Below are 21189 nucleotides of genomic sequence, written 5' to 3' on the forward strand. Positions count from 1 at the left end.
GTATTAGGGCGACTGTAGAAAGCCAAGAGAGGGGCAATATTCAGAGAATAAAAGTGGCAAATTTGCGAGTTTATTAAGTGGCAAATTTGCTGACTTTCTGGTAAAAATATGTTTTTTGAAAAGACTTGAAGATGACACTGACTCGGTCCCCTGAGATTAGTTTTCATCCTGGACTCTGGAGTCAGGAGACCACAGTCCCATGATCTCAAATAACTTTAAGGTTCATATGAGATTAAAAGGTCTAAAATGTAGTCTTGAATCCCATGAATCCCAAAACAAACAGGGAGCCAATGTAAAGAAGCGGAAACAGGTGTGATGATCTGCCACGGTCACTAATGCCGGTCACACCTTGGGTTGTATGACTCAATCCAACTCTAACAACATCACTTATCTGTGATTAGATGCTCAAAAGTGTAGATAAAGAAATCATGAGTCATGTGTGAGTAGGACAGTGATCACTATTGACATACATTTGTTGTAAACAGCTATGGCTCTTCTCAAAAAATCGACATTCGAAACATGAAGTGAAATCCAATGTACGGCTTCACAGAGAGGACAAGAGGCTCTTCTGTAGACACATTTTATATTTATTTGTTTTATTTGACAACAGGACATCATTAAAGACTGGCACATGACCAACGGTCAACAAAAATGACAGCAGAGTTTGCTCTTCTGGCCTCAACACGTATACGTTTGTTTTCCCCTTCCATGAGTAGAACAAGCTGTGACTAAGATGGTGGACTCATGAAATGATTGCAGACACAACCTTTGCATTGACAGCAGATACTGTTTGTCCTGATGCTTTAGACGGCTTGGAACCAGGGGAAGGGCACGCAAGCAACGGTTGAATGGTGTGTTTATCACGAACATCAAGGCAACTTGGATTACTTGGACTGCAAGGATAACAATAAGGCACCCTCTTTGACAGCTGCTCACCTCCCCTGACGAGCAGCGACGTCAAGATAATAACACACATTGAAGATTCCACACGCTTGAACAATGTTAATACGTATCTTTCATACATTGTGCTTATGAATGTTTTTCAGTCAGAGGCATGTATGTATGCGTCATGAAATATGAATACGTTGTGTGCTGGATCACGCAGCAGTTTAGGAGGCCACACAAAAATAAATAAATCACAATAACAACAAACAATAATGATGCACATCTTCCGGCGGTTATTCAAGCTCCAGGTTCTATTGTTACCATTACAAATCCACAATTTCACAGCAGCAGGACAGACAATGTACATGAACAAATGCCCTTCTTTCCACACCACACCCTTTATATGGGATCCTAAGAATTCTACAGTAGGTAGATAGTTCATCCATGCACAACGGCATGTTTGGCAATGTCTGAAATAAGCTGGAAATGTATGCCACCTAGTGGTTATATCATGAGCTGTTTCACATCGATGTTCCCCTACCAGGTGCGTATGTGCCATTGGACTTCTCACCTTCATGCAAGGTGTAAATAAATGAAACACAAAAGGACAAATAAATAAGATGTCATAAATAAAATGTTGGCTTCAATAAAGTATTTTCTAATAATTAGGTAGGTATAAAGGAGATTTCTTCAAACAAAGCTGGAGGTAAAAGTAAATGGCTGTGTCTCGGACCTCATTCCCTGCAGGTTAAGAGGATGTAATGCTTCAAACATGTTCCTTTCATTCACTTGGTCCTTTGACTGAATGTCAATTATAATATTTGTTTGTTTGTTTGCCTGTTTCGTTATGTGTTTCAACTATCAGCATTTTAACTCCATGTACACTCCAAGCTAGCTGCACACATCAGCCACCTTGAGCAGACCCTCTAAATGCTGGTCACAACCCAACCAACGGGTCCCACCCTGAGGAAGGCTCATTGTAATTCTCATACAGCCTTAAAGTCAACCTGTGTGGGTCGAGGGGAGGCTGTTAAATGGTCGTCCTTCACAAATGTGTGTGCAGTGCTGTGGAGGTGTTCGGTCCACAGACGCTCCAGCTGTCCAAAGATGTTTAACTTGCTTTGCGGACCTCGGACAATTTGAACCCTGTTCAACACAAAATTAAAATTCGGCCTAATAATCTTTTGTAAGAAAACTATTAGCAACTCTCTTGAATACAACAAGGTAAAACATTTCCCACACATTACAGCAAATTTGGCAATGAAAGCAAAGCAAGGGAGCTTCTTCTCATCAAGACAGCTAAGCTACAATAACGCAGTATTATTTTCTTCCCCATATGCAGTGAGCACATCCAAAAACAATACAATATCCCTTGAAAAGGGAACTGATAACACTGTGTTATTAGTAGAGCTCCCTTAACTATGTGTAAACTACACAAATGCAAATGTTTTATATGATATTTCTGGATCTATTTCAATATATTTAAGCTTAGGAGTTTCAAATATCCACAGAATCAAACGTACAACAACACATATGTTAATGGATGAATAATTACACTGTTTTCCCTTCTCCTAAGATAACACACATACCTCCTTCAACATTTACCACTGCAGTGGACTACACATTATATCTGCATTCAAAAGGAAGGAGCAAATACAATTATTATACTTCATTAAAATTATAGAAAAGCTAATCTAATAAATTAGGATTTGATGAAAAGAAAAACATCTTCCATTTCTTTATACTGGACTCAGTGCTATACTGTTCTTAGTAAATCCCCACATTGCAGAACCAAAGGGCCCCTGGGGTGGTACCTTGGGTCCACATGCCCCCTAGCTGTGGACTGAGGTCCCAGCAGTGGGCATTGGCAGGTCCCTGTGTTGATGGTGTCTGGATATGGCAGTCACCAAAACTCAGCTCGTCTTCTGTGGTTCAATGTGCAATGTGGGCCAGACTCCACAAAGAAACTAAACAAAGTTAGGATGAGACAAATAATTCAATGAATGAATGCAATTCATTAAAAAGCTACAATATATATATATGTGTATACACACACACACACATACAACAGCTTAATGCTGGACATACCTTTACATTTGGTCTGTGCTTGAGGTAGGTTGATCTGATCTGCAGGCTAAAAGAAGAAGAACATCAGATTGAACATGTCTCAACACAACCATAATGACAACTTTGCAGCTGTATCCCTCTGTCAACCAGTCCATCCCTTCATCATTTGATCCTTTTAACAAATGTTGTGTGAAATTGTCATAATAAGCAAATGAATCCTCGAGTCTTTTTGCATGGTCACAGTGTCTGTCCCAGACAAACGGCTGGATGGATGGACAACCTGATAACTAGGGACGCACGATACCAGCATCAAGTCTGATAATGTGGTCATGTACACACACTCATAAAACTACTCCAACACACCTCTCATCAGTTGAGCAAAATAAGCTACAACAATAACCTGATGAAGAAATCATCATCAGGTTCAGTCTTGTTTTCAGCCAGCTGATAGTTAAAGTGGAGGGAGTTGGCCCCGAAGTCAGCAACAACTCTGACTGCTCCAGCTCAGGAACACTTAAGGTGGACTGACCTTTATGGTGGACCAGCACAATTCTCCATTAGCTTTTTCATTTTGAGTGTTTCTTTGAAATGTGTAACTGATAGCACAGTTAAATGGTGATTTTTTAATTTCCCTACTGCAAACTCTGTTTGTGTCAGGAAGACACAAAGTTGAAAGTTAAAATATCAGCAACAGCATAATGTTGAATTTTCAATCAGTTACAGTCAGAAAGTGAGGATTTTCTGATGAAAATAAAACATGTTTTCAAAGTTATTGTTAGAACTGTAATAGTATTATTAAGTAGGCATATCGGTACATGGTATTGTCAAGTAGTGTAAGCAATGTAAGTACTTGTACTAGGTTTGAAAAAAGGTATTGGTGCATTCCTACTGAAAACAGTACCACGGCTGTTGCAGCACAGAGGCATCACGACACTGTCTCCTTTTACTGAAACGGGAGTTTACCTGAGAAGTATGTGCAGGTAGGATCCAAGGCCTGTGAAGATGTGCCACCAGGCATGGAACTGTGTTACCACTCCAACACCAGGGGGGAGCGTTTCTCTGCTGGCTCTGAGACACCAAAGATGTGTTAAATGTGTTGACAACAAAACAAACATTGCATTTCCAACAGTTTTGGATCATCCAGAACAGGATACTAATAAACACACTTCACAACATTACTTTACATTACTTCAGAGGAGAAAAATGGTTTACATTGTTATTATGATGTTAGGTTACTGTCACAGTTTATGGGAACATTTTTGACACCACTGCTGGTAAATGGAGGATAACTAACCCAGAATTCCAAAATTACATTTAAAAAAATTATACACTCGACCCATAATATTTTCCACAGCCATTACTCACCTTAATGTGTCACAGAAGATGTTGTCAATGTTCCACAGTAGAAATCCCAACAGAAAGACTCCTAAGGAGGTGTAACAGAGCGGTCTGAGCCACGGGTACACCCTAACGTCCAAACAAAAACAAGAAAATAAACCTGTAAGCTGTTACTTTGAATATTCATGAGCAGCCATACCTTTGATATGTCCATTTATTTTAACAGTCCTGTTGGCAAACTTACCATGTAACGATGAAGATAGAACGCATCACTAGGCAAGCTACTAGAGCACCATACATGACCTAGAAGAAGACACCATTATTAATTTGGCTTTGAAGCACTGCAAAGGCTTGTGGGGCAAGAAAAATACAAATGTTCCCTTTAAGGCTCTGGTGACGACCACTAATGGATGGGAAGATAAAGGATTTTAAAGCAGATCGAGATAAAAAACATTCACAATTTAATTTGATCGTGGTGATTTCCCATTTTCAGAAATATCCACTTGAAAAACATAGAATGCTAGTCACTAATCGAGCCATAGACTGTTAATCCTTAAAATGAAATAATCAATGAAGGAGAAAAAAACACTCTTTGCACACAACTCATGTCCACACTAAGGTCATACGCTGAAATCAGGGGTCACAAGTACACTTGGCTTAACACAAATGCTCCATGCACTCAGTACAAACTGTATTTAAAAGCAGCAGAAGAATACTGAAATAGTGATAGTCGTCATTTGAACCTCACTCCATGTACCTGTTCACTGACGGTGTGATCAGTCAACAAAGCCAGCTCCAAAGAGTAAACAAAAGCAGCTTTGTCACCTTGTCCTAACTGTTGTAAAGCAACACACGCAACATGAGCCATGAAGCAGGTCCTGTGAAACTCTGGGTAGAACAGAAGAGGCCGTGTATATTTAAAGGTTTGTATGGCTATAAGATTTTGGGCCTTATGGTGAAATGAAGGTGAGGTCCAGATCTGCCGTAGGAACCATGTCCAATTAGTCTGGCGCTATACGAGCCTTAGTACTACATTACTTTGTAGTGTTTACACAAGGTAAGAATGACTTCAGGCAAACTGAGCCCTAGGCAAACAATGAGCTGTCCGAGGAAATTGACGCAGAACACTCCCTTACCTGGTGAAAGACAGGCTCCTTCCACTGTAGGTATACCTGCATAAGCAAACACAGAACAATTCAAGAGGATGTGGGGGAGAATTGATCTTCATTGTGGTCCAAACTAAATGATCGCTGTTATGTGAATGTGGATACTCACCACAGTGACTGAGACACTGAAGATTAATAATAATGCAATAGGAAATAAGCTGATGGTTTTCTCTTGTTTGAAACACTCATATCTGAAAAACACAGAAAGAAATGTCTTCATCTAACATGCTCAGCGTGAAAAAAAAATAAAACAGTGCAGAGCAAATAATAACCGAGAGGTTTTAACAGATTTGATCATTAGCAGGATTTGATGATTGATTCGTAATTATTTTGGCAGGATAATTTGGAAATTAAATTTGCCTAGACACATGTATGGTAACCAGTGAAGAGCATCAGATGGTTTAACAACTTAACAAGCTGAGCTAAAGTGGAAGAAATAAACATCACTAGTTCCATTTCATACTGTACACTCTACAGCCACAAGAAGATGATACATTGCTTGCTCAGAATGGATCAAGTGATCAGTAAAGGATTTAATAATTCATTTTACAGCCACAAACACACAGCAATGCACTGCTTCAAAAGCAATAAATCCAACTTACAGACAGTAGACAAAGACGCATGTACTGTAAATCATCGGCAACTCGTCCAGTAACTGCAAATGAGAACACAAGGGAGATACATGTATATCACTATGAGATTACTCTGTTTCAGCATAACTGAACATTGCATTAGGCAGCAAAAGTTTGACCTCATAAATCTATGACGAATACATTATTACAATGAGTCCGATTCATGCAAAAATGTATATAAAAACATATTGTGTTCCCACTTGTTGATGATGTTTTAAAATCTGTATATACGTATATAACATTGTAGTAGCCCACCTGCATCTCATACAGCAGCGTCATGTGGAAGCACCAGGAACCAACACCAACAGCTGGGCACAGACAACCCCACCAAACATTACAATTCAAAGTCAGGACATTCTCAAGTGTACGCAATATGATTCAGCAGAAAATACTGTGCGACAGGAAAGCCTGTTGTCAGTAACTGCAACGTGTAAACAAGAGCTGGGTTTGCTTCAGTGTCATCACAAACTAACCTGCCAGACCAAGGAAAGAGCAGATATAGCGAAACTCGAGGCCGTCTCGAAACGTCTGGATGGCCCCATAAATGGGAGGAAGAATCATAATCAGGTTACTGACCGTGTTCCCTGTTCAAAAAGACAGCAGAGACAAAGTAGAGCCAGATTAAATGACCTGTACAATATCTAGACACCTCTGAACTATCACCTCGGTGACTGGGTGACATGACAGGAGTGAAAGTACACTATGACATTTATGACTATTTTTCCTGGCATTTCCACATCCTCTTATATTATATTGAATAGGTAAACCAGCTTTTTCAATTAGATATCCATAAATCATATGCATTTATTATTGGAAATATGTACACATGTCAAATACTTTATAAATGGCACCAATTAAATGACTTTAGGTGCAGTTAACATGTTATCTATTCTTTTAATTTCCTATTATCAGTAAAACAAACCAAATGTACAGTAGCCTTTCATATTATATTCAATGTTATAAGTAGACTACAATTATCGACAACACAAACCTTCATGTGGCTCAAAGATGTACTGCAGATAGAAATGTTGAATAAAATAATGATCTATATTGTTATATAATCTATATTGTTTTCTACAAAGTCGTCAATAGACTACAGGAGTAAAAGCTTTCAATTGTGATGATAAGTAACAGTTTTGTGAGTTTAGGCATAAAAACAACCTGTGGGTGAGTCTAATACTGCCACTTTGCCAGTGCTTACTAGTATTGACACACAGCCTTTATCTGCAAGTGTCTGATAAAAGCCAAGGTTTTTTTTGTTTTTCAAAATTGTGTGGACTTTGCATTCTGATAATGAACGCACACACCCCAACAATAATACAGCATTCAAGTGTTTCTGTTTTTTTACATTTCAATGACGACTGCTAATGTGAATGCGATGAGACGCCTGTCCCCTGTGTGACGGACTCTATATGCCCTCCTCTCTGTGTCTGCTTTCTCCCATCACCATGTGCTGATGTAGAAATAACGCACAAAAGCACTCATCAAATGAGGCTTATAACCATGGTGTCTCTTTTCCACATCAACAAGGTCACATTCCAACCAACCATTGTAACCTGAATAAACGTTTAAATGTCAAACAATTCTTCTGTGGTATAGACAACTACCTCGCTGGGCCAGCGTGTGTTATTTGCGCAAACAAAAGCTTCAACTGTCAGTATATACTGTATATCCAGCATTCACACCAGTGTCAATGTCTATAACGTTATTAAATTAAGTGAATTAATATACTATGATGGATACAGTAGGGCTTTAACATTTACTCCACAGCTAGTGGCCTGGTTTGGAACTATTGTGTGTACAAGAGCAACAATCCAACTAAACCCTGACCCACTGGGCTCCAGTTCACCCTTGGTCTAACACTAGAATTTTAGGACCTCTGGCTTAATGACTGATTTATTGTGGCAGGCATTCGCTGAAAGAGGCTTTTCTTTGTATTACTAATTAATACATGGAGTATAAATCTTTTGAATACTAGCCTCGTCCTCATGCGATTTCTGCACAATCAAGAGTCATTTAAAAGCATCAATTAGTGGGGGGGTTTGTCCATTGTACAGTAGTTTTGCCTCAATGCTTCTTAAGGAAACAATTCAATTCTCGTTAGAAGTAGCTGAATCATCTTTATATCATGTATCACACCCGCGCTAAATCCTGTTGACAGTTGTTTTCATCAACACTAAACATGTTTTAATCTAAGATAATGGTTCCTGAAGAACCAGTTTGTATCGTTGGACAAAAACAACGAGTCGCCCTGATGGCATGGAGGAAATGTTTCATCAACTTCCAAGTGTTTCCTGTAAATGACAGAAATGCTACCTTGTGAAGAGGAAACATCACGATAGCTGAAATACAAATAAAAGCCACCGTGGAATCATGTTGCGTTCAACGGTGATAACGTAAAGCGAGACTAGTGATAACGTGACGCTCACCGATAATAGAACAGGTTGACGGCTGACGCGTTAGCTCTGTGTGCAATGTCGAGTGAGCTAGCTAACATAACATTATTAAGTTACCGACCATTCGTATCGCAACCACGGTGACATAAATGGCCATACATCCACTAAATGATGGTGAAAGCCGCGGCTCGCGCTTCGTGTTGACGTTACAACAGGACGTGCACTGTAGGCATCGTCCTGCACAGAAGTCTCCTTCAACGAAACACCATTTTTGGAGAAAACGATGCAGCTGTGTGTGACTCACAAAATTCCGCGATGTAAACAGAGGCGACGTAGTTCTCTTCGCACCAGTCCAGCGTTGAGGTCGGCCGCCCCCAGTATCCGTGCCTGTCTGCCGAGGGAGCCATGATGGAAGAGAGGAGGAGGCTGTGGGTGCTAACGGGTTTGTAGTCCCATCACTGCGCGAGCACCCTCCTCGAGCCCTCCTCCTCACGAGCGACAGGAAGGCGGGACAAAGTCCGGTAAACAAACGGTTATTACGCGACACTGTAGATAGAACCACTCCTATTAGCCTGCTCATTAGCCTTTCACCGTTATCACTGAGGACGTGTGTTATTTAGCTACCAGAAGTATAATTCTAGGTGCAGATAATATCTCAAATTCTCTGTTCTATTTGATTTCTGCTTATTTGTAACCTAACATGTGTAATACTCTGCTAAAAAATGAACATGTTAAGAGCCCTGAATGAAATAGCATTTTATATGTGAGTTACAGTTAAAAATACAACCCAAATTAAAAAGAATACATTATCATACAAGACAGACAAGTCATGCCAAGACAATCGTGACATGACATTCTCATTTTTCAAGATAAACACTGCAATGACACGCAAGCAAAGCAACAGGCACGTTACGAACCAACATACGACGATAAAGGACCAACATAGAGTCAGCTTGTTGAATTAAACTTCAGGCTATGAAGCAGACTGTTATCTCTCCTACCCTTCGGCAGGTGACTGATAACATGAATGCAGTACTTTGTTAGAGGTTAGGTACAAGTCTGTAGCCTCTATGCCTCCTGCTCAAGGAAATGCACTCATTTACAGGTTTGAGATGATGATGTTGTACAGCATATCCTATATAGGGAAATAAGCACGTAAAAAAAAGAAATACCTTCTTAATTACATAGGCTACAAGCCTCAACCACTTCCCACTCCATGGTTTACATGTATGTAATGGAGTCATTTGAATCCTAGAAGCCTAGCATTATACATATTCACTTTATATTAATAAAAACATTACTAACAAATACTTTTGGCATCATTTCTAAGGGAAATTCATAGTAATTCATAAGCATAATAAACTTGTTTAATTGGCAATTCATTACTTACTGGGAGATGCCTCTGAATGGTATTTTGATGCAATACACCCACCCATGAATGTGTGATTATTGTCCACTTCATGAAAAACAATCTTTGTTGTGTCATGAACCCAGATGTCCTCTCGGTGGTGCAATAAACTAAAAAAGGGACCAAGGACAAACAAAACACTGATAATCTCCTTTTTTAATTTTCTCCTTAGCCAAGTAAATTATTTCTGTTGTTATCCATGAAGTAAAGAATCATTATTTTTCGAGAATATGTCCCTGTGAATGCAAACACTCAGGTTGAAGGTTGATGATGTGTCTTGGCTCATTGGAGCAGCTGAACTTCTCATCTGGATGGACCCAACTGTTTTGTTTGGTCTAATCTTATCAGGTAGCGTGTCCCATTACAACTCTATCACATCGCCACCAGCTTCACTGGAATGTTCTCATGTTATTCAGCTGTATTCAACAGACCTGCCCAAGGCCAAACTGCTATCTCCAACAGATATCCGAGCAGACCGTCTTCTGTTACACCCAGAACAATGTCACCACCAAATATCTCAAATGAAAATGACACCTGTTGGCTTTTTAATGTATTTTTCTCTGTATTTTTATTGCAAAATCCGGACATTTGTAACAGTTTAAAGATATTTATATTTTGGATTTGCACACATTGTTTTCTAGATGGTTCTTAATAAATCACCCATGAGTTGGTTTGGTTGCCAGTGTAGATCAGTGCATTCAGGGAGGATCAATAATAAGAAAAAACAACAACGTAGCCTCTTGGTTAAAACTATATGATTGTGGTGGAAAGCAGTGCAAAGGACTAAAACATTTAAAGTTAAATTAAACAACAAGCACCATAAAATCTCGACAAAAGTAAGATTGTTGTTCGCGTTTTAAAAAGACTGTTAAAAAGACTTTGTGCTGGAACTTAATGATAATGTTTCACACAGGTCTTCTCCATACACTGTGTCAACATTATAGGCATGAATTAGGGGAATCGTACTTAATGTAAGTCTTCAGTCCATAATATGATCTGCCAATATAAAAGAGGGGGAAAAAAAGTCCACATAGTGATTTCAAATATTCTTCAAGATAAAAAGGGAGTTTGTGCACAATGCTTTGCTCGCTAAAACACTGGGTCAAAACACATCTCTCCAGCCACGTGTTGTGGAATGCTGTTGGCATGTGACGTAAAGGAATGCACTTTGCCATTTGAAACGTGCATTTCATTTCCCACTTCTCTCAACATAATTCACCAGTAGAAAACACACAGTCAGGCTCTTAACGTAATCTGATTACAATTCATCTCTCATCTTATCACCCTTGGGCCTGACCATCCTGCCGATGAACAGGATGGAGTTGGTCTTCTGGTCCTTCACTAGGAAGATGAAAGGGTGGTCGGCGTAGAACAGCTTGGGGTTTTTCAGCTTTTCCGTGCTGAAGATGCTCATGTCCATTTCGTTTCCAGCAGTGTCCCATTCCATGGCCGAGGCGTGGAAGACGCTGGCCAGGTAGAGATCCTTCTTCCCAGAGATGTTGGACAGGTCAGCTTTGGATTTGTCCACGGCCTCCGTCAGGCCCAGCTCCCCAAGGTGTTTCTAAATGGGAAATTCACATTATATAAAACAGGGGTGTCAAAATACAGCCCTAGGAACAAAACCAGCCGCCAAAGGGTCCAATCCAGCCCACTGGATGACTTTGCAAAGTGTGAAAATTGCATGGAAATCATTAATTTTCAATACATTTTTCAATAAAATCCACTGCTGATCCTATTTGTCCACCGTCACGCTCCATGTAGCAGCTAGGCTTCTATAGATACTACATGCTTACAGTATGTAGAGGCTACGTGACACAACACATGTCATTGCAGGCTAGGGTTCACACAGGAGACACTGCTGCTGGAAACGTGGACACACTGTTGGGTCCAAGAGAACCGGTCCAGCTCTTATTTCTTTATAACATATACGTATACATGGTATGTTCACAGCAGCTTTCATTGCTCAAGGAACATAAAAGTCGCCGCAACTATCGCACTCATAGAGAAAAAGAAGCAAGAACAGATGGACGGTTGGCAGTTGTGAGATTTCAGTCGGTTTTTTAGTCGTAGCCGAGAGATCAGCGTTCATTTGTTCGTTGTGTAAACATTTGCAGAATGCACTTTATTACACTTAGAGAAAGAGAAAATCATCATAGGATGTTAAGCATAATGGTTTAACGCTGTCGGCCCACGTGAGATCATACTAGGCTGAAAGTGGCCCATGAACTACAATGAGTTTGACCCCCCTGGTATACAAGCAGCCAGATACATAGCAGACACATAGCTGTGCTATCGTTAGCCGGTTGCATCTCTTACCTGCAGGTTGTGACTGACTTCCATGCTGACTTTGGGCAGAGACACGGCCACCGCTGTCTGCTTCAGCTTGCCCATCCACGTATCCAGCTGCTTCTTGGTCAGGATCTTCTCCAGTCTCTCCAGCGGTTCCACAGTGTGGGGCATGATGAGCACCACAGTGGACTTCTTATGAGCCAGAGGCATGCTCAGGATGGTCAACATATTGGTCTGGTCATTATAGAAGCCATAGAGGCCTGCAGAAACAAAATAAATGCAGCAACAATGTGGTGGTTCAGGTCTTGTTTTGTGTTCCTCACCTTCTTTTCCTTTTTTTCAGGTGAGCGGAGAGGGGCGGGGCCGGTGCTCCAGGGCAGTTCACGAGACACACCTGCTGCCTATCAGCTCGTTTGGCCGGCTTCTTAAGCCAACTGCTCTGTCTGCCCTGTGCCAGATGATCCTTTGTCCTTCTCGCATGTACATGTCTCTGAGCAGATTCCTCGCCTCTCTCCACGATCCGGTGGTTCGTTGCTCTTTTCCTGTTTAGTGATTACTAGTAGGTTTTTCCCCTCGTGGTGACTTTGTGTTGTTACTTCGTTTTGTGAAGACCCTTTTCGTTGTTTAAACTTCTTAGAACATTTTTTCCCTTGCTAAGGCGATTTCTGTTGATACTTTGTTTGGAATAAATCTGTTACAACTCTGCATTTTCGGGTCCAGACTAAATCCTTCCTCAAGCCGTAACAGAATCATCTGGCCATCATGGACCCAGCGGAGATCGAGGGCTTCAAACATGCCTTTGCCGACCAAGCGAGCAGGCTTAACCAGCAGGAGTCGGTCCTGCAGCAAACCACAGAGCACCTCCAGCAGATGACGACAAGCATGGCGCAGATGAGGGGACAGCTAGCTCTCCTGCTTGAGCGGCTGGCTCCATCCCCGGACTCATCACCACCACTTCCTGCAGCTGACGCACCCGTCAGTTCCCCGCTGCAGCCCCGTGAGCCCTACATCCCTACCCCCGCCAGATATGCAGGAGATTTAGGGACTTGTGCACAATTTCTTCACCAATGCTCACTAGTTTTTAGTCAACAGCCAGGCACTTATTCCACACACCAGTCCAAAATAGCATTTATCATGAGCTTGCTAACAGGACAGGCGGCCGCATGGTCGTTAGCCATCTCCAGTCAGAACTCAGCCATCACATCTGATTACCATTCGTTCATAGAGGAAATGAAAATGGTGTTTGATCATCCCGTAAAGGGCACACAGGCCATAAGCCAGCTTCTGGACTTACATCAGGGCTCTCTCTCAGTATCCCAGTATGCGGTAGAGTTTCGCATCTTGGCAGCAGAAAGTGGGTGGGGGGACTCAGCTCTACAAGCAGTGTTTTTAAAAGGTTTATCGGGGGTTATGAAAGACGAGTTAGCCACTCGTGACGATAGCACCTCCCTGAACCAGTTGATAGACATGGCCATACGGTTGGATAATCGGATCAGGGAAAGAAATAGAGAGAGAACAGAGGGAAGAAGAAGACGGCCCCTCGTCGCTTCCCAGTCCAGCCTCCTCGAGACATCACCGACAGTCAACAGCGCCACCTTGGCAGCCCCAGGGACTCTTCACACCCCAGAAGAAGAACCCATGCAGCTGGGACGAGCTCATCTCACGCTGGCAGAACGACGGAGACGCATAATGGGGAAGCTCTGCCTCTACTGCGGCCACCCTGGACACTTCCTCACCAGCTGCCCAGAGCTGCCAAAAGACAAGGCTCGCCAGTAGATGGGGGAACTCTGGTGAGCCGAATCTCTTCCCCTACTTCATCCCGCATACAGGTTGCAGGTATGATTCACGGGCCACAACGTTCGCTCCCAGTCGCAGTCCTGGTCGACTCAGGAGCTGACGACAATTTCATTGATGTTAACTTTGTTAAGACGAACAATTTGCCCCTACATAAACTTACCTCCCCTAAAGAGGTCCTGGCCATTGACGGTAAGCTACTGGAGATAGTCACCCACCGCACCGACCCGCTAAAACTCATCCTCTCCAGCAATCACCATGAATTTGTAGAACTGTTTGTCATCTCTTCCCCTCATACTCCTGTGGTGTTGGGCATACCATGGTTAAAAAAACACAACCCACATATAGACTGGCCTACGGCCTCCATCCGGGAATGGAGTTCACATTGTCACGCCTGTTGCCTCCAGTCAGCCATTCCAGCCAGGTCCCCTGCTCCCGCTCAGCAAACAGAGGTCATAGATTTGTCAAATGTTCCCAGAGTATATCATGATTTAAGAGAAGTTTTCAGCAAGACCTCCGCAAACACACTTCCTCCACACCGTCCTTATGACTGTGCTATTGACTTACTCCCTGGTGCCCCACTCCCCACTAGACGTTTGTACAACCTTACAAAACCAGAACGAGAGGCCATGGGGACATACGTTAACGACTCCTTGGCAGCAGGGCTGATAAGGCCCTCATCGTCCCCGGTGGGGGCGGGGTTTTTCTTTGTGGCCAAAAAAGACAAGACTTTACGCCCCTGTATTGACTATACAGGGCTTAATGCCATCACCGTGAAGAACAAATACCCCCTGCCTCTCATTGACTCTGCCTTCAGTCCGCTGCACCATGCCACAGTCTTCACAAAGCTGGATCTGCGCAACGCCTACCATTTGGTACGGGTACGTGAGGGTGATGAATGGAAGACCGCCTTCAACACTCACTTGGGGCATTATGAGTACCTGGTTATGCCATTCGGCCTAACCAACGCCCCAGCGATTTTCCAATCACTGGTTAACGACGTGTTAAGAGACTTGTTAGACAGAGTTGTCTTCGTGTATCTGGATGATATTTTAATCTTCTCTCGTTCTCAGGAAGACCATGTGCTTCATGTCCGTGATGTGCTGACCCGGCTGCTGGAGAACAAATTGTTTGTTAAAGCAGAGAAGTGTGAGTTTCACGTCCCCTCAGTGAGCTTCTTGGGGTACATTGTGGAGAAAGGCCAGCTCCGTGCCGACCCCTCCAAAGTGGAGGCGGTCAGGGAATGGCCCACTCCCGCGTCCAGAAAAGATCTCCAAAGATTTTTAGGATTTGCTAACTTTTACCGTCGTTTCATACGAAATTACAGCCAGCTTGCTTCCCCTCTCACACAACTCACCTCCAGTAAGGTCAGTTTCTGTTGGACTCCAGCAGCCAATCACGCTTTCACTATTTTAAAGGAGATGTTTACTAAAGCGCCTGTTCTTGTTCACCCAGATCCCGAGCAGCAGTTTGTGGTCGAGGTTGATGCCTCGGACTCTGGGGTCGGGGCCGTCCTCTCCCAGCGTCTCCCTGCGGACAACAAACTCCACCCGTGTGCATTCTTTTCTCGACGCCTCTCCCCAGCAGAACGGAACTACGATGTGGGGAACCGTGAGTTGTTAGCGGTGGTGCTGGCTCTTCAACAGTGGCGGCATTGGCTGGAGGGGGCTGTTCATCCCTTCATAATCTGGACTGACCACAAAAACCTGGCTTACCTGCGTACCGCCCGGAGGTTGAACTCCCGTCAAGCACGCTGGGCGCTTTTTCTGGGGCGGTTCAACTTCACCATGACCTACCGCCCTGGTTCCCGGAACGTGAAGCCAGATGCCCTCTCACGTCAGTTCACTGTGGAGGAAGGGAAGGCAGAGGAGGAGATGATCCTTCCTTCTCAACGTGTGGTGGGAGCGTTGCAGTGGCAGGTGGAGCAGGAAGTACAAGACGCCCAGCAGAATCAGCCGGTCCCTGATGGCTGCCCACCTGGACAGCTGTTCGTTCCTCCGGCTGCTAGGTCTTCAGTACTCATCTGGGGCCACACCTCTCGAGTAGCCTGTCATCCTGGTGTATATCGCACGCTAGCACTGGTCCGGCAACGCTTCTGGTGGCCATCAATGGCAGCTGATGTCAGGACGTTCGTTGCCTCCTGCCCTGAGTGTTCGCGCAGTAAAGCTTCTCATCGTCCTCCAGCTGGTTTGCTGCAGCCTCTACCTGTTCCCCCACGCCCATGGTCACACATCGCTGTGGATTTCGTCACCGGCCTCCCTCCCTCAGAAGGTAATGACACCATCTTAACCATTGTTGATCGGTTCTCCAAGGCGGTTCATTTTGTTCCCCTCCCGAAACTGCCCAACGCCTTGGAGACCGCTAACCTGCTCATTCAACATGTGTTCAGGCTCCATGGCATCCCCTTGGACATTGTGTCAGACCGAGGTCCACAATTCACCTCTCGAGTCTGGGGGGCTTTCTGTCGGGCCCTGGGGGCCACCGCCAGCCTGTCGTCCGGCTATCACCCTCAGACGAACGGCCAAACAGAGCGGGCTAACCAGGACCTTGAGTCCGCCCTCCGCTGCGTCGCTTCTCGTCTCCCCGCTTCCTGGGCCACACACCTCCCCTGGGTCGAATATGCCCACAATACCTTGATCAGCTCGGCCACTGGTATGTCACCCTTTATGGTGACCTCGGGCTATCAGCCTCCCCTGTTCCCTAGCCAGGAGTCCGACGCAGCGGTTCCCTCAGTACAAGCCCAGTTTCACAGGGTCCGCCGGGTCTGGAGGGAGGCCCGCACAGCCCTGAGCAGGACCGCGGAGCGAAACCGACGTTTGGCGGACCGCCATCGGACCCCAGCTCCGGCCTATCAGGTGGGCCAACAGGTCTGGCTGTCGTCCCGGGACCTTCCCCTTCAAACCGACTCCCGGAAGCTGGCTCCCCGATTCATCGGCCCCTACCCTATTGAAAAGATCATCAACCCCAGCGCCGTCCGACTCCGCCTCCCCGCCGCCCTCAAGATCCACCCGGTTTTCCACGTCTCACTGCTCAAACCGGTCACAGACAGTCCCCTTCAGCCCCCTGCTCCGCTACCGCCAGCTCCCCGCATCATCGATGGTCATCCAGTATACACGGTGAAGGAAATCTTGGACGTCCGCAGGAGGGGTCGCGGCTTTCAGTTTCTGGTCGACTGGGAGGGGTACGGCCCCGAGGAGCGTTCATGGCTCCCACGCTCCCTCATCCTCGATCCACAGCTGCTGCAAGATTTCTATGTTAGGTACCCGGGTAAGCCTGGTAGGACGCCAGGAGGCGTCCATTAGGGGGGGGGTACTGTGGTGGTTCAGGTCTTGTTTTGTGTTCCTCACCTTCTTTTCCTTTTTTTCAGGTGAGCGGAGAGGGGCGGGGCCGGTGCTCCAGGGCAGTTCACGAGACACACCTGCTGCCTATCAGCTCGTTTGGCCGGCTTCTTAAGCCAACTGCTCTGTCTGCCCTGTGCCAGATGATCCTTTGTCCTTCTCGCATGTACATGTCTCTGAGCAGATTCCTCGCCTCTCTCCACGATCCGGTGGTTCGTTGCTCTTTTCCTGTTTAGTGATTACTAGTAGGTTTTTCCCCTCGTGGTGACTTTGTGTTGTTACTTCGTTTTGTGAAGACCCTTTTCGTTGTTTAAACTTCTTAGAACATTTTTTCCCTTGCTAAGGCGATTTCTGTTGATACTTTGTTTGGAATAAATCTGTTACAACTCTGCATTTTCGGGTCCAGACTAAATCCTTCCTCAAGCCGTAACAAACAATACACATAAGTGAACCACTTTCTCCTTGTCCTGTACAGCAGGTACGTTTATTATATACATGATATGTAATATGCCATGAATATTTATAAAAGGCCACTAAAAAAGAACTATTTAATCAACAATAATATTACATTGAAATACTATTGAGTGAGCTTTTATTCTGAGAATGTTTGTTTTGTTTATTTGCATTATTGCAAATGTGATGATGATGTTGAATTAAGTTGACTTACTTTTGGAACAGAAGTGAAATCTGTCACTCAAATGTGGACACTTAAAATGGCAAGGGGTACATTTATTATAAATAGAGTGCTGCAGCGTTCATGTATTTTGTCAATTCATGAAATAAATTGCGCTGGTTACAAAAAACACTTTTGGATATTTACACTTCTGCAAAAACGTTAGTGATGACATTAAGCACATGAACATGACTAATAAGCTCATTAAAATGTAAATGACCATCCCGACTGCCTCCACCTACCTGTGCGGTGCATCATCTCTACTGAAACAGTGTAGCTACGGGAAACCATAAATCCACGGTTGTCCACCATCTTATGATGGAACTGCTCATCCCAGTGAGCTATGAGAAATACAACAAAAACAAACGTTTCATTATGAGAGAATTTAAAGGTATAAACCTGCACATACACAGGCTGTCTGCAGACTCACGTTTGAAGAACATAGCATTGATGATCATGGCCCCGTCGGTCTGCTCCACGTCCTTGGTGACCTCGGGCAGTTTGCCATCGGTAGACTTGGCTGCCCACTGGTTGATGGAGTCCACGGCACTCTTCTTATCTCTGAAGTTGATCTTGGAGTGGTCGCAATTATAATGCTTTTTGCTGCTCTTGACAAAATCCTCCACAAAGTTGACGGCGCTGGGTCCATATAGGCGGCTGCTGATCTTCCAGGTGACATTGCGGCTCTTTGGGTCACTCACCTCAGTCAGCAGCTCAGCCAGACCAGAGTGCAGCTGCTCGTCTTTAACTTTGGCCGCGTTCAGGATGGTTTTAACCTGAGAAGCAGTGGAGGCTTTGCCCCCAAGAGCTACCAGACCCAGAGAGGAGGCCACCACCACAGGGGAAATGAGGATGTTTTCCATACTTTTTTCCTTCACCATGTTTTGGTAGAGACTGAAAGCCAACTTTGCACTGTTGTCAGCCAGGATGGTGGCATGTTTACTGAGGACTTTGTCTGGTGAAGCCGCCGTGGCAGCTGAAGCTGAAGTGGCCAGCAGGACGAGGGATACCAGGTTTGTCACCCACATGGTGTAATGGTAATCAGACAAAACCTACAGGAAGAAGAGGACAAACCAGTCATTAATGTCATTTCCTGATCTAAGAAGCAGGGCCGGGCAATAATCCAATATGCTGATTTATCATCTTTCAATGGAATCACATTGATGAAATCATACGTTGCGATATTGTGATACACAATGACATCATCTAAATTGATAACAAACATACGCTAACTGTAAAGTGTTAGTGGATGTAGTCATGGTAACGTCACCCGTTGGTTTGTCGACCGTGGTTTTGAAGTCTCAAGGTCGCCATCTTTAATTTTGGCTGTTGGCTGTGGAATTTTTGCAACTAACAAATGGAAGTGACCATATTTGGACTGCGGAGGAGCGACGGGTGGATCTGATGAATGCAAACCCCGCCCTAAAGCATCCCCTGCTTTATGGATCATAATTTGCTAAATGAACATCATGCTGGATTGAAGAAGACTTGAAACTACAGATTGAGACAATAAACTAATGTTTATAATAAATCAGGTGATAAGTAGGGGCTTTTTTCATAGACTTCCATGTAATCAGACTTCTTTTTGCAACCAGAGGAGTCGCCACCTGAAGGCCAGTAGAGAGAATGGAAGTATAAGGCACTTCAACAGCTCTACTAAGAAGACAGACAACTCTGTCCAGTTGATAATCGTTCTGTTTCAGTTTGAAATATCTTGTTCAACTCACTTTTCCAAACTGTGGCATTGCTGGCAGTTTGCTCTGCAGTTTTTAAAAATAATAGCAGGGGAAGTTGAGTCAGACAATACCATACAAGCCAGATCTCTCCCAGTAGACCTCAAGGCAAGACTTACATAAAAGCCACGTAGGCAGCTGTGGGATGTAACTAAGCTAAACAAATTGGCCAGCTGGGTCGGAGTTCTTCATATCTTGGCAACACAAAAGATTTAAGATTTAAAAAACTCTCCACAGGGGAAAATGCCTGCTTGATGCTGATTGGTTCTTCATGGTGTGGACGAGTGACTATGTGCTGAGACACACTAAATCAATGATCCACTATATAGTGAAGAGGAGGTTTTGTGCCTATTTGGGGGGGTTCAACAATGGGAATGAGTCTGCGTGTGTGTATCAGCCTCTTAATAAAATGCATTAAGCACGTCCAGTCGTCCACTTTGGGGAGAAGGACGAGATACATAAAGAGTCTTCTCTCAGCAGACATGTTTCTACAGGCTTACAGACAACGATAAGGCCCATATCTGACCCAGATCTGTGCATGAAAGAGATCAAAATTCTTCAACTTTTTAAATATTGAGTATTATTTTCAAATTAGATTCATGATGTTGATGATGATGTGATCTAACTACACTGCATGTGACATTTTGAAATACTTTCTATTACACAGTGACTGATATATTTGGTTTGTATTCATTAAAATCCTTTTCATGGATCCATACCAGGTTAATAATCTTAAAGCCAAATTAATTAAGCCAATTTATACCTGGTCATGAGCGTTTCTGTGAATGAATGATGAGGATTTACAAAGTGTGATAAAATCGATAAAATTAATGTATTTTGAAAAACACTATGTCGATAACAGACTCCCTAAACTCCCTAAGTGTCTGAACTCTACCTTTGAGCAACACTTTTTTTTACTTTCTTCTTATTTTTGAAAACTCTTCCAACAACTTGGATGAACCAGACAGAATGACTCTGCAGTGGAATCTCAAACTGCATGTCCCAGATCTGACTTTGTGGCCTCTTTTCACATGCCTGGGCATTTCCCTCCAGCTGAACACTGCAGACTCTCCCTTCCCCCCTCACTAGCAGTATGTTGTGATCTTACCTTATTAGGCTCAATCAATTCTGCAGCTTCTCCTCAAACTTGCTTGCAAATAGATCCCCCAGCTCTGATCGGCTTTAAGTGTCTTTAATGGTGTGAATCAGAGTTTTGCGAGACAGATGCAGGATTTTTCAGTCCCGGTTCTCAGAGAGAGATTAAAATCTCTGAACTGGGATCTTCCTTCCAGTCCCGGTCCCGCCCAGAGCATTCAGGCCAGAAGAATCCTCCCCCTCCAGGTCCTAAAGCCTGAACCTGCTCAGACACCGACTGCTCAGTGACCCATACGTTTCCCCTCATTACTTACTGATTATGTTTCACTCAAATACACGATGGTTTCACCTCAGTATCTAAGGCAGCTTCATCAG

At 43.8% G+C, this 21189-nt stretch overlaps 2 protein-coding genes across 2 annotated transcripts; both read right to left on the bottom strand.

The window, feature by feature from the left end:
* Positions 1-576: 576 nt before the first annotated feature.
* On the bottom strand, positions 577-8943 carry acer3 (alkaline ceramidase 3). Its single transcript, XM_084028835.1, has 11 exons — positions 8789-8943; positions 6562-6672; positions 6344-6396; positions 6059-6111; positions 5566-5647; positions 5427-5462; positions 4535-4593; positions 4318-4419; positions 3916-4020; positions 2974-3019; positions 577-2852 (listed from the first exon to the last, which is right to left on the bottom strand). The coding sequence occupies exons 1-11, from the start codon at positions 8889-8891 to the stop codon at positions 2799-2801; spliced, it is 804 nt and encodes a 267-aa protein (XP_083884961.1). The 5' UTR covers positions 8892-8943; the 3' UTR covers positions 577-2798.
* Positions 8944-10429: 1486 nt separating this feature from the next.
* Positions 10430-20984, bottom strand: serpinh1a (serpin peptidase inhibitor, clade H (heat shock protein 47), member 1a). The gene is made up of 5 exons (XM_084028379.1): positions 20828-20984; positions 18417-19038; positions 18229-18327; positions 12209-12441; positions 10430-11453 (listed from the first exon to the last, which is right to left on the bottom strand). Exons 2-5 carry the CDS (start codon positions 19012-19014, stop codon positions 11151-11153), a joined length of 1233 nt encoding a protein of 410 aa, XP_083884505.1. The 5' UTR covers positions 19015-19038; positions 20828-20984; the 3' UTR covers positions 10430-11150.
* Between the last annotated feature and the right edge of the window lie 205 nt (positions 20985-21189).

The sequence above is a fragment of the Eutrigla gurnardus genome (assembly GCF_963514095.1).
Source record: "Eutrigla gurnardus genome assembly, chromosome: 15".
NCBI lineage: Eukaryota > Metazoa > Chordata > Actinopteri > Perciformes > Triglidae > Eutrigla > Eutrigla gurnardus.